The sequence below is a fragment of the Anomaloglossus baeobatrachus genome, chromosome 2 (genome assembly GCF_048569485.1).
Source record: "Anomaloglossus baeobatrachus isolate aAnoBae1 chromosome 2, aAnoBae1.hap1, whole genome shotgun sequence".
Lineage (NCBI taxonomy): Eukaryota > Metazoa > Chordata > Amphibia > Anura > Aromobatidae > Anomaloglossus > Anomaloglossus baeobatrachus.
The window spans coordinates 540,692,790-540,707,211 of NC_134354.1; the positions used below are offsets into that span (position 1 = coordinate 540,692,790).

Below are 14,422 nucleotides of genomic sequence, written 5' to 3' on the forward strand. Positions count from 1 at the left end.
CCCACTGTAGATGAGTATAAAAGCTAGATGGTAGTTATGACCAGAGTTAGGTGCTCTGAGATGGTGACTTTTTAAAGTAAATCTAGCAGCACATTTGAGCTATTCAACCTATCAATATGGGCATACAGGTTATAGATTGCTGAAAACAGTCATACTTGTGTGCCTCATATCAGATGACTTTTTTACATTTTTTTTATTCCTTCGTTAATGACCTCTTCCAGACTATGGGGTGGATTCTGCCAGGAAGATAATGCCACCGCTGTACTTCATTTGCCTTACTATATTTCCTCCCAGCAGTGTCCCTGTGACATCCGCTTCTTTTCCCGAAATTCCACTCCTGCGCCCTGCAATTTTCGATGTTACACTTTATTGTTCCAACCTCCTATGGGCATAGGCTTCCTTCTGCGCAGGTGCCGGAGATCACTGCTACTGGGAGCTGTTTGTAACTCTAAGGCTATGTTCACACACTGCGTTTTTACCTGTGTTTTTACTGCAGAAATTTCTTGAGAAAATGGTTGTACCTTTCTGCAGACCTTCCCAGCAAACCCTATGGCAAAAAAATTAGCTGTGCACACACTGCGTTTTTTTTCTTAAGAAAATTCTCTTTCTTGAGAAAAAGAATGAGCATGTCACTTCTTTTCTGCAGCTAACTGCGTTAGTCACGCCATTGACTGTAATGTAATCATGAAATCACGCAGGTAGCAAATTCTGTGCATATCATTGCGTTTTCCTGCGTTATTCCCGCGTTTTCACGTTTTTCGGGACATAATGTTAATCACTGCCCTGCGGGAAGGGATGTCGTTATGACAGGAAGACGAAGCGGAGCAGAGAGTAAACACACACAGATCACACTTTAATCCCTGGAAGCCGCACGGAGGCACTTCCGTGTGACCTCTGTCGGGTGCCCGTACTGTCTGTGTCCCGTTCCCTGCCAGCCCTACGGCTGCCCGCACTACAATATCAGCAGCTTCTCACACTGCAGTGCGGGCAACCGCAGGGATGACCAGCGCTGCTGTCAGGTTAGATGAGATCATTACCTGCTGTGACGATCTCCTGCACTCCTGACGTCAGCGCTGTCACTGCCTTCCATTGCCCTCTGCGTTCTCACGTCACGTCTCGCTGGCGGCCTGAGACTGTCACTAGTGGTGACGTCACGGGCTCCCCCGATACTGCTGAGAACGCGGCGGGCATAGAAGTCAATGACAGCGCTGTCGTCAGGAGAGCAGGAGATTGTCACAGCAGGTAATGATCTCATCTAACCTCCTGACAGCAACGCTCATCATCCCCTGCAGTGACCTAGGCAGACCTATTGATGTTAGCTCAGGTCACTGCACTGCTCTCCCAGCCAATGGGGAACATTCTGTTCTTCATTGACTGGGACAGTGACTATGGTATGGATCGTCGTGGGACCCCCTTATTTGATTACGCCGGACCCGGATTTGATTGTTCTTTTCAATAAAATGGTGAAAGAGGGAATGTTTTGGGGAGTGTTTTTTCAAATAAAACTTTTTTGTTGTCCATTTTTTTTTTTTCTTACAGACTGGGTTTGTGATGTCGAGTATCTGATAGACGCGTGACATCACTAACCCCAGGGGTTGATACCAGGTGACATTACACATCTGGTATCAACCCCATATATTACGCCGTTTGCCACCGCACCAGGGCAACGGGATGAGTTGGGGCAAAGCGCCAGGATTGGCACTTCTAATGGATGCACCTCTTCTGGGACGGCTGTGGCCTGCTATTTTTAGGCTGGGGAGTGTCCAATAACAGTGGACCTCCCTAGTCTGAGAATACCAGACCACAGCTGTCCGTTTTACCTTGGCTGGTTATCCAATTTGGGGGGACCCCACGTTTTTTGTTTTAAATTTATTTAATGTAAAATAACAGCGTGGGGTGCCCTCTGTTTTGGATTACCAGCCAAGGTAAAGCTGCCAGCTGTGGTCTGAAGGCTGCAGCAGTCTGCTTTACCTTAGCCGGTTACAAAAGATATGGGGGACCCCACGTCGTGTTTTTTCGTTTTGGTTTTTTTTTGTTTTGTTTTTTTTTTTTAATTTATCTATACTTCTTTCTATCTATCCATTATCTGTCTATCTATCAATTATCTATTATCTATATTATTTATTGCTGTTAAAGCATTAAAAAACGCAGGGACCAACCTGCAAAAAAAGCACCCAAAACGCGGTAAAAACGCATGTGTTTTTCGGTGCGTTATTGGTCTGTTTTTTTAACACAGGTGCGCTAATCCTTCACTTAAGAAATTTCTTGCGAAAAATCCTTTTTCTAGTGCACACATAGCCTTAGGCCTCATTCACGCATCAGTATTTTTGATCAGTATTTCCTCAGTATTTGTATGCCAAAACCCAGGAGTATCTCCAAAACTGAGAACAGGGATCAACCTTTCAATTACAGTGTTTCTCTTTAATTTCCATTCCTGGCCTTGGCATACAAACACTGGTGCTAAATACTGACTTGTGAATGATTCCTGAAGGTGCATTTAAATGAGTAAATAATCATTTCGGATGGCATACACCCCAGAGTACTACAGGAATTGAGTTCTGTGATAGATAGACCATTATTTTTAATCTTCTCAGATTCCTTAATAACAGGGTCGGTACCGCAGGACTGGCGCATAGCAAATGTGGTGCCAATATTCAAAAAGGGGACAAAAACTGAGCCGGGAAATTATAGGCCGGTAAGTTTAACCTCTACGGTTGGTAAAATCCTTGAGGGTTTCTTGAGAGATGCTATACTGGAGTATCTCAAGAAAAATAACCTTATGACAGAGTATCAACATGGGTTTATGAGGGATCGATCCTGTCAAACTAATTTGATCAGCTTCTATGAAGAGGTAAGTTCAAGCCTGGACCAGGGAAATGCAGTGGATGTTGTGTATATGGACTTTTCAAAAGCTTTTGATACGGTGCCACACAAAAGGTTGGTACATAAAATGAGAATAATGGGGATAGGGGAAAATATGTGTAACTGGGTTAAAAACTGGCTCAGTGATAGGAAACAAAGGGTGGTTATTAATGGTACGTACTCGGACTGGGTCTCAGTTCATAGTGGGGTACCACAGGGGTCAGTATTGGGCCCGCTTCTTTTCAACATATTTATAAATGACCTTGTTGGGGGCATGCGGAGTAGAATTTCAATATTTGCAGATGATACTAAACTCTGCAGGGTAATCAATACAGAGGAGGATAATTTTATATTACAGGGAGATTTATGTAAATTGGAGGATTGGGCTGAGAAGTGGCAATTGAAGTTTAATGTAGATAAATGTAAGGTCATGCACTTGGGTAGAGGGAATAACATTTATGATTATGTACTTAATTGTAGAACACTGGGTAAAACAGACACAGAAAAAGACTTGGGTGTATGGGTGGATGGTAAACTTCACTTTAGTGGACAGTGTCAGGCAGCTGCTGCCAGGGCTAATAAAATAATGGGATGTATTAAAAGAGGTATAAGTGTTCATGAAAAAAATATAGTTCTACCTCTGTACAAGTCACTAGTGCGACCGCACTTAGAATACTGTGTACAATTCTGGTCACCGATATATAAGAAGGACATAGCTGAACTGGAGAGGGTGCAGAGAAGAGCGACCAAGATTATTAGAGGAATGGGGGGGCTGCAATACGAAGACAGGTTATTAAACTTGGGGTTATTTAGTTTGGAAAAACGAAGGCTTAGGGGAGATCTAATCACAATGTATAAATATATGAGGGGACAGTACAGAGACCTTTCCAAAGATCTATTTACACCTAGGCCTGCGACTGGAACACGGGGGCATCTGCTACGTCTTGAGGAAAGAAGGTTTAATCATAATCACAGACGAGGATTCTTTACTGTACGAGCAGTGAGACTATGGAACTCTCTGCCGCATGATGTTGTAATGAGTGATTCACTACTAACATTTAAGCAGAGACTGGACGCCTTTCTTGAAAAATTTAATATAACCAGTTATGTATATTAGATTTTATGACAGGGTATTGATCCAGGGAACTAGTCTGATTGCCGGATGTGGAGTCAGGAAGGAAATTTTTTCCCCATTGGAACTTGTTTGCCACATTGGGTTTTTTTTGCCTTCCTCTGGATCAACATGTTAGGCTACGGGTTGAACTAGATGGACTTAGAGTCTCCCTTCAACCTTAAAAACTATGATACTATGATACTATGATTTCAGCGATTTAATGATGGTCATAATTAATAATCTATACTCAATGGCCGCCAAACATTTAGATATTTAGAATTTATATTTATAAATTACATTTTTTTATAAATGCATTATAAATAAATATATTATGATATATTACTAAATATATTAAATATAAATTAGATGAGTTTTGTTTTTTAGTGCTTAATTGCTCAGTCAAGTGTAAATAAATCTAATACAAATTTAGCACATTGTCGGAAGATCACACAGCTTAGTATTACATTGCATAATGTTTAAGCAAAGAACTATGTTTTTTGCACATGCGACTGTAGCGCCCCTGAACCCATCAGGGCACTACTAGGTACTGCATCCTGACAGATGCAGGGCCTACCCCCAGGGACCTGGGAGACCAGTGCCGGTACCACCAAAACACATAACATCCCCAGTTCCCACTCCCAATTAGGGATGACTGACTAGTTCGGGACCCAATGGATGGCCATCCAGAGGTGGAGCCAGTCCAGTCCACTAGACGACAACCCGGTGGGAGGGGACAGACAGAACGACAGAGTCCGGTAGTGACAGTTGAAGGGGACTGACGTGTCTCCAGACAGGGTCGTGTAGCAGTGACCTAGGTGGCGTAGGAGAGTGGTTGCCAGGGAGGGTACAGCCAGGTACCCCTGGAACCAGAGACCCGACTGGGTACAGTGCCCTAGGTCAGGCGACAGCTTCAGGCAACCTGATAAATACCTGCACAGTGAGGGGACCTTCACCGACCTCACTGACCCAAGAATCCGGGGGCACCAGCATTAAAGATTGAGCCAGAGACCGGAACAGAACACTGACCCTACAGGGTTCGCACTGCCTGCCGTATGGACGAGAGACTGCCGACAGACAGTACCCATAAACGCTCCAAGCTACAGGTTTCCACCAACCAGTGAGAGGTGCCGGGGAAAGAGACAACCAGGTCACCACACCGGGACTTGGACAAAAGGGACCAGGGGTCTGAACCAGCTGTCCTCAGGGCCTCAGCTCGACACCACTGTGAGTAAAAACAGAAGTTGCACTGCATCCCCAACGTGTGGTCTCCCTTCTTTCTGCGCCGGATCCCACAATCCACTCCCTGGGGCCTGGCTCTACTTGCGGAGGGCTTACCATCCAGGCTGCCATCACCATCAGCCCCAGTGGTAACAGACTGTGCAGTGGCAATTCTATCACCATAACCGCAAGCCGAAAGTGTCGTCACGATATAAACTCTTTAATCCCCTGTATATATTCTTATTTAAAAAGCGACTCCCAGGGGAACGGAACTGGGCATCGGCCGTTACACAACCGTGACACAGCATCCCCGTACATATACGGCCCAGGACAGAGTACCCCATAGCCCTGGGCGACACACGAATGACGAGCATTTTTCAGTATATTTGGTTGCTTAACCTATTTACGTTACATAATTATGAGATGGGCCTTAAGCTTTCAATTCGGATCAGTTATCTGCTCATTCAAATGGACCTTTTAGGTGCTTTCATTTAACAATAAAAATATGTACAATTCTGATAGGAAATTTCACAAACTGATGTGACAAAAGGTAGTATTGCATGACAATACTATGTTTTAACTTGCTAATCTATTCAGTACAAGCTATGCTATCATTGTCAATATTTGGCTCAAATTACGAAGATTATCCACATACATTTGTCCATGTAGTGTAGCTTATGTACCATCAATGCAAGCTTCTGTGTAGTCATGTTTTGCACTACTGCTAAATTGTAAGGTTATCACATCGGTATTGTTTTGTTCGTACATGAATATTTAATTGTTTTTCACAACTATGGAGAGGTTACAAACCATTTGTGGTTACACAGTTCTGACCCTGTAATTTATTATGATCTGTTACCATGTGAGAAGCTACAGTAAATGTTCTTCTCTTGTTATCTTCAAGAAAGGAGTAAGCTCCAGGAAATGAGGAATTTAAAGATTAGTATTGTATTTCTGGCTACTACTGATCTGAAGCTTGGTGTAAGTAGATTACAAGCATTACCATTGGATTTAAATATCTTATATTTCATTCTGTGTTGGTAGATTACTAGCAACTAAGAACAAGGTTGTATGCTGATCGATGCAGAATGCCAGTTTTATTGCGGAGTTGCATTTAGAAAACTATATTACTCATTCATCTAAAAGAAATTCTATTATGCATTGTATGCAAAAATGCTTGAAAGTTTACCCAGAAGCCTAAACCCGGCCTTCATGAACAACAATGTTTACATTTATACAAATTGCGATCCTCTATCCTGGCACCGAAATGTGACTATACATTGGTTATGTGTAGTAACCCCATATGGTGCAGTCTGTTTGCAGCTGAGATAAGCGTTCCTGTCATCTTGCATCAAAGACGACTGACTCATTAGCATGGGGTAAAGCTAGAAAACAGAAGCGCTGATAGGGTCTTACCAGATAAACAGAAGAGTAAGGGTACCTTCACACTTAGCGATGCAGCAGCGATCCGACCAGTGATCTGACCTGGTCAGGATCGCTGCTGCATCGCTACATGGTCGCTGGTGAGCTGTCAAACAGGCAGATCTCACCAGCGACCAGTGAACAGCCCCCAGCCAGCAGCGACGTGCAAGCGACGCTGCGCTTGCACGGAGCCGCCGTCTGGAAGCTGCGGAGACTGGTAACTAAGGTAAACATCGGGTATGGTTACCCGATGTTTACATTAGTTACCAGCGCACACCGCTTAGCTGTGTGTGCAGAGAGCAGGGAGCCGCGCACACTGAGCGCTGGCTCCTTGCTCTCCTAGCTGCTGTACACATCGGGTTAATTAACCCGATGTGTAATGCAGCTACATGTGCAGAGAGCAGGGAGCCGCGCACACTGCTTAGCGCTGGCTCCTTGCTCTCCTATCTGCTGTACACATCGGGTTAATTAACCCGATGTGTACAGCAGCTACATGTGCAGAGAGCCGGAGCCGGCAGCACAGGCAGCGTGAGAGCTGCGGAGGCTGGTAACTAAGGTAAATATCGGGTAACCACCTTGGTTACCCGATGTTTATCTTGGTTACAAGCTTACCTCAGCTGTCAGACGCCGGCTCCTGCTCCCTGCTCGCTTCATTTGTCGCTCTCTCGCTGTCACACACAGCGATCTGTGTGTCACAGCGGGAGAGCGGCTTTGAAGAAAACGAACCAGCACTGTGTGTAACGAGCAGCGATCTCGCAGCAGGGGCCAGATCGCTGCTCAGTGTCACACACAGCGAGATCGCTAATGAGGTCACTGCTGCGTCACAAAAAGCGTGACTCAGCAGCGATCTCGGCAGCGAGCTCGCTGTGTGTGAAGCACCCCTAATGTATAACAATATACACTCACCTAATGTATTTTTGAGAGTCACAACCACCACAGATAGTATAAGATAATGGCGGCTGCCGCAGCCCCACATAGTTGTGTCTTCAAAGCAGGAAAGAAGGGTTTAATGCCGCGCATTCACCAGAAAAGATGTAGGATTGTTGATTAATCTTTTATGCCATAGGTTTTCTGGCGAATATGCGGCGTTAACCCCTTCTCCTCATTGGCATGGGGAGCAGGCGAACGGTGGAACCACGTTTCCCCTGCCTTCCTTGTGCTGTGGAGGCTTGGTTCAGACTTACACCTGCTCCTTATGCCACTGGGGTGGCCTTCTTTGATGTAGAAGGACTGGAACACCATTCTCTGCAGGGAAGGTAGTGGTAGGCAAATGGGGAGGGTACCAGGTAGGTGACTTTTCGTGAAAGTCTAGGGTCACTTTTCAGTGCCAGAGTAAAGGGTCACTTACATGTACTGCCGTATATTTCGGCGTATAAGACGACTTTATAACCCCTAAAAATCTTCTCAAAAGTCAGGAGTCATCTTATACGCCGGGTGTCATCTTATACGACGGTTTACGGTGCCGTCATGGCTTTACACACAATAAAAGATATTCTCCCCTCTCCTCCATTCCCACGTTGGCTCCAGCTGTTTCTTGCAGTCCGTAGGCACACAGACCTCTCCGTAATAGCGTCCGATGCACGGAGTGGCCGCTGCAGGATATAGTCATGGCTTTACTGCAGTTGAACGCTATATGGCGCCACAAAGCATTCCACTGCAGCAAAGCGCTGACAGCAGCAGCGGCCATGTGTATTGGACGCAATCATGGAGGGGTCTATGTGCCTGCAGTCCACAAGAAGCACTCCTCCATGATCGCGTCCAATACACAGAGCCACCGCTGGTGTCAGCGCTTTACTGCAGCTGAATGCTTTGTGGCGCCATAAAGCAATCAACTGCAGTAAAGCCATGACAACATCCTGCAGCGGGGCTCCGTGCACAGACGCTACCACGGAGGGGGTCTATGTGCTTGCGGAGAGCAAGGAGGCACCACGGGAATGGAGGACAGGTGAGAATATCTTTTATTCTGTGTAAAATATGGCATAATAGGGGACAAGGGGAGCCAGCTGGAGGGCATTATTAAACAATGGGCATATTACAGCAGAGGACATTACTGCAGGGAACATTACAAAACAATGGGCACATTACTCAGGTCGGCTTATACTCTAGTATATACGATATATCCCAAACGCTATATTTTAACTGGAAAAGTTGGGGGTCGTCTTATACGCTGGAAAATACGGTATTTAATAATTTTAGGAACTCATTACAGTTTACCATTGTTCAGTGATAACCGAACATGACTTTCCTAAGTTCATAGTAGTTTGTGCTTTGCACGTAGATTTACCATAGTAAAGTACCAAGAGCATAAAATCTTTGGGGCCCATTTACTTTACTTGAAATTATCAGTAGATTACGGTTTTAACCGCTAATACAATAATTTTGTACACGGTTTAAGGCCCCTTTACACACTGCAACATTGCAAACGACATCACTGTAACGTCACCGGTTTTGTGACGTAATAGCGACCTCCCCAGCGACATTGCAGTGTGTGAAACACATCAGCGACCTGGCCCCTGCTGTGAAGTTGCTGATCGCTACAAATCGTTCAGGACCATTCTTTGGTCCTTTGTTTCCCGCTGTGCAGTATGATCGCTAGAAAGTCTGTGTGTAAAGGAGCCTTTACAGCAACTTCGTTAGCGACTTCCCTTTCAAAAAGCTGCTTTACAATGTCCCCAATGACTAGCTAGGTCGTTCTGCAGGTCCGTATCGCTTTTGCGTCGTTTTCCAGGTTTGCCTGTTTGACAGCTCACCAGCGACTCACCAGAGACTTTGTAGCGATCCCGGCCAGGTTGGGATCGCTAGAAAGTCTGTGTGTGTGTAAGGCCATGTGCGCACGTGTGCGCTCTGCACGCTGCCTCTCCCTATAGATAGCATGCAGAACGCACGAAAGAAGTGACATGTCACTTCTTAAAACGCAGCTATTCGGCAAGCAGCCGAATTGCTGCGTTCTAACATGCCACGTGCGCACGGCCCCTGCACAATCTCCATAGATTGTGCAGGGGACGCAGGATGCATGCAGTTACGCTGCGGTGCAGAACGCAGCGTAACTGCATGTAATACGCACACGTGCGCACATACCCTAAAGGGGCCTTTACAGTCAAGAATCCAATATGCAGCACAGCAGGCAGGATAAGATTCTGTTGAAAGAATGTGACCTGTTCAAACACATGACTGTATTTCCATAAATCAGTCCTACCAATCTAGACAGGTCTGTGCCATTATTTCTTACAGGTTAAAGGACAGTTTTTTGCTGGCTCAATTTTATTTTTATTTTTTTTTTCTTGATTGCACTGCAATAAGACATTAGTGACAGGATAAACACTTCCTCTGAACTTCTAATCTCTTTAGTTTCCTAGAGGATTATTTGTGAGAGGTCCTGAGTACTAGAGGTATTCTACAGCCTCTTATCTTGTAATCAGATTTGTTGTTTAAATTTAACTTTCTGAATAAATGAAGTTACCGTACTTTTGTTATTTATATATGTTGTTGACAATATCATTTTATCAGATTATTACAGCCCTGCAATGATGGGTCTTAAAACTGACCAAGAGGTGCTTGGGGATCTGGTGAAGATGAAGATTCCTGCTGTGGCAGAACTGATAGACAAGCATGGTGTAATGTGGACACTTTTGGTTTCCCGGTGGTTTATTTGTTTGTTCATTGATGTCCTTCCAATAGAGGTAAGTGCACATTATGTTGCTGCTGCTAGATCTATTGTTATCATGCCTAACCACATTTTGAAAATCTTTCCAAATGAGTGATCTAATGCTTTACAAAAACCTATCACCACTATGATCCTGCTAGCCCCCCAAAATTATAACTTTTTTTTAAAATATAAGGGTGCGTGCCCACGATCAGTATTCTAGAAATCCCGTGCCCACTGTGCTTCTTTTTTCCGCAGCAAACACTGACCTGCGGAGCGTCTTTCCAGACCGCAGCGTGTCAATTGTTTGCTGCGGAATCACATGCGTCCTCCGTAGGGAGAACACAAGCAGGAGACCACAGCGCACGGAACCTTGATCGTGGGTACTGACAACTGAGGTCTCCTGCGGAGGACACATGCAGCCCCCCTGGTCAGGACTCGCTGCGTTCTGAATGCAGAGAGTCCTGATCGTGGGTACATACCCGAAGATAAATTAAAAATAAAAAATGTTTCTGCAATCAAATAAATAGTATATTATATTATGTAAGAATAAATATATGTAACCTGCAAAAAAAGGATAAGGGAGGCAAGAGTAATTTCAAGTGTATAAAAATATATATTTCTAGGTTGTCCCTCATGACTGCACCACAGGAGGTTGCTCCCTATCCTCTGTAGGGACAGGAACACACGCAAGAGGTTAAAAGCCCCTCCCACCCCATCCACACCAGTGTTTTTCCTGTCCCTAAACAGGATAGCATGCAAGAGCAGAAGATCTTAACTACGGGCCCAGGGGAGCGGTGGTGGTTTTGTGCTGCCTCCTCCCTGGTGAAGCGGGTCCGCGACTGATACCAGAGGATCTGTCCCTCAGCCAGTCTGGTCAGAGCGGGAGCTCCCAGCATCTGCCACTTCCCCCAACACGGGGGCTCTCGGCACCTCGTTCCAGCATGCCTGCCGATCTCGGCGTGGGCACTGCTAGTGAGGTCCTTACTTCCTGGTATGCGCAGGAGTGCTGCGGGGAGCACTTCCAGGTCACGCGAGGACACTTCCAGTTCAGCTGCTGAGGTTGGCAGCAGCGCCACGTCAGGACCGCATGGAGCGAGGAGACGGGGCGACGTGGAACGGTATAGTATAAAAGGGGGGGTGCAGAGTACCAATTGTTCCTTGCTTCTGTAAACATGGAGTCTTCACAGAAATCTGATGCCCCCCAGAGTCTCCTGTGGCCCTGTTAATTAAACTTCTTTTCCTTCAAAGCGGGGTCTGTTTATCATGTTTTTAACAGGTACCATATATGTTTCCCTCAGGTCAGGGACTCCCCGCCAACCCATGCTGCAGGCAAGAAAAAGAATACTGCTAAAAAAAAGCCATTGCCAAATCTAAAAGGTGCCCCAATTGTAATTGCAAGTTGGAGTCCCTCCTGTCTAACATGCGCAATATCATTAGAGAAGTCCAGGCATCCGTGGCATCCCTGTCTACTACATCTCCGGCCCAGGGTAAGCGGAAAAGATTCAGGAGGGAGGTAGAACCATCTTCGGATGAGGAGACTTCTACCTCTTGGTCGTCCTCTGCCTCAGAGTTGGATGTGGAGCCCTGGTCGTCACCTACCCAGCACTGGAAGAAATCCTACCGATTTGACTCCAAGGATACTGATGCTGTCCTACGTTTAGTCCGCCGTACCATGCAGATTGACGAGAAGGAGGGCCCAGCTTCTGTCCAGGATCAGATGTTTGCAGATCTACGGTCCAAGCATTCTCAGGTGTTTCCCATGAATGATCATTTAAAGGACATGATAATGGAGGAGAGGGAGAAGGTGGAAAAAGCAGCCTTTATCCCTCTTGAATTTAAGAACAGTCTGCCCTTCGATGCAATTTTGGGACACTGTTCCAGTGATTGATCCAATAGTGAAGGTTCTTAAGAAGACATCTATTCCGTTCGAGGAATCGTCTGGTCTAAAGGATGCAATGGACCAAAAGGCAGATGGTCTTTTGAAGAAGGCCTGGGAAGCTTCGGTGGTTTCTATGAAAACCAACATTGCGGCTACATCAGTGGCTAGATCCATGACCCTGTGGCTGAATGACTAGGAAGACCATGTCAAGGGGGATACTCCTCGGGATACCATCCTGGAATCCCTACCCCTTTTGAAGATGACCACTGCTTTTCTTGCTGATGCCTCAGCAGAAACTGTTAGTTTTTCAGCTAAGAATAACGCTTTATCTAACACTGCCAGGCATGCCCTATGGTTGAGGTCTTGGTCAGGGGATTTAGCTTACAAAAACAAGTTGTGCTCTATCCCCTTCTTAGGGGTGCTTCACACACAGCGAGCTCACTGCCGAGATCGCTGCTGAGTCACGCTTTTTGTGACGCAGCAGTGACCTCATTAGCGATCTCGCTGTGTGTGACAATGAGCAGCGATCTGGCCCCTGCTGCGAGATCGCTGCTCGTTACACACAGCTCTGGTTCGTTTTCTTCAAAGGCGCTCTCCCGCTGTGACACACAGATCACTGTGTGTGACAGCGAGAGAGCGACAAATGAAGCGAGCAGAGAGCAGGAGCCGGCGTCTGACAGCTGAGGTAAGCTTGTAACCAAGATAAACATCGGGTAACCAAGGTGGTTACCCGATATTTACCTTAGTTACCAGCCTCCGCAGCTCTCACGCTGCCTGTGCTGCCGGCTCCGGCTCTCTGCACATGTAGCTGCTGTACACATCGGGTTAATTAACCCGATGTGTACTGTAGCTAGGAGAGCAAGGAGCCAGCGCTCAGTGTGCGCGGCTCCCTGCTCCCTGCACACACAGCTAAGCGGTGTGCGCTGGTAACTAATGTAAACATCGGGTAACCATACCCGATGTTTACCTTAGTTACCAGTCTCCGCAGCTTCCAGACGGCAGCTCCGTGCAAGCGCAGCGTCGCTTGCACGTCGCTGCTGGCTGGGGGCTGTTCACTGGTCGCTGGTGAGATCTGTCTGTTTGACAGCTCACCAGCGACCATGTAGCGATGCAGCAGCGATCCTGACCAGGTCAGATCGCTGGTCGGATCGCTGCTGCATCGCTAAGTGTGAAGGTACCCTTAGAGTCTGTGGTCCTGTTCTCGATGAGATTTTGGACAAATCCTCTGATAAAAAGAAGGGTTTTCCGGAGGAAGACCAGAAATCCCAGCCTTTTCAGAGGTAATTTCCTCAGCGTAGACAGCACTTTCAAAGGAAAAGGGGCTCCCAGGGGTGGGGTTATAAGAGCAGAGACAAGAAAACCCAGTCCTCCTCTAAATTCCACCCCAAACATGCATGACGGTATACAGGTTGGGGGGGCGGCTTTCCCAGTTTTTGAAGGGTTGGCAGTCGGTCACCAAAAACCAGTGGCTCCTTTCCACAATCTCAGAAGGGTACCGTATAGAATTTTTCCCGCCTCCCTCCTCCTCGGTTTTGTCACTTAGGGCACTCCCGCCTCCCTCGGTTGTTTTTGGGCAGATGTGGCCATGTTCTTAGACATAGGAGCAGTCGTTCCAGTCCCTTTTTAGATCGAGTTTCGGGGTCATTACTCTTCCCTGTTCTCTGTACGAAAGCCCTCAGGGAAATTCCGCACAATTATCAATCTCAAGCTCCTAAATCAGTTGGTACTTTACAGGAAGTTTCTAATGGAATCCATTTGCTCGGCCATTCCCCTTTTATAGCACAGAGAGTGATGATGTGTACACTAGACTTGCGGGATGCGTATTACCATCTTCCCATTCACCCGTTCAGTCAACAGTTTTTCAGATTCTGTCTTCAAAAAGACTCAGTCTCTCTCCACTGCCAGTTCTGGGGCCTTCCATTTGGCCTCTCTTCAGCACTCTGAATATTTACAAAAGTAGTGACGGACATGGTGGCTTATCTTTACCTTAAGCATGTAGTGGTTGTTCCATGTGTCGATGACTTCCTCCTGATCGCAAAATCTGTTCCAGAGATGGAGCATCATCTTCAAGTCACCAGGGGTGTCCTTCGCAGATTGGGCTGGATCCTGAACAAAGAAAAATCCTGCCTGCAGCCCGAAACATCCAACCTGTTCCTGGGAGTCTTGTTGTATTCCATCAGGCAGACCTCTTTTTTTGCCCAGGGACAAAGTGGTGGCCATCTAAGTGCGTTTTCAGAAAAGGAAAAGATCTCAATCCGCCAGGCGATGAGAATACTGGGGC

At 46.3% G+C, this 14,422-nt stretch overlaps 1 protein-coding gene across 1 annotated transcript in view; it reads left to right on the plus strand.

Moving 5' to 3' along the window:
- Positions 1–14,422, plus strand: part of GRTP1 (growth hormone regulated TBC protein 1) — a 158,642-nt gene that overhangs the window by 118,795 nt on the left and 25,425 nt on the right. Inside the window, exon 7 of the mRNA XM_075334331.1 lies at positions 10,124–10,296. Coding sequence (XP_075190446.1) covers positions 10,124–10,296 — 173 coding nt within the window. The remainder of the gene's footprint in view (positions 1–10,123; positions 10,297–14,422) is intronic.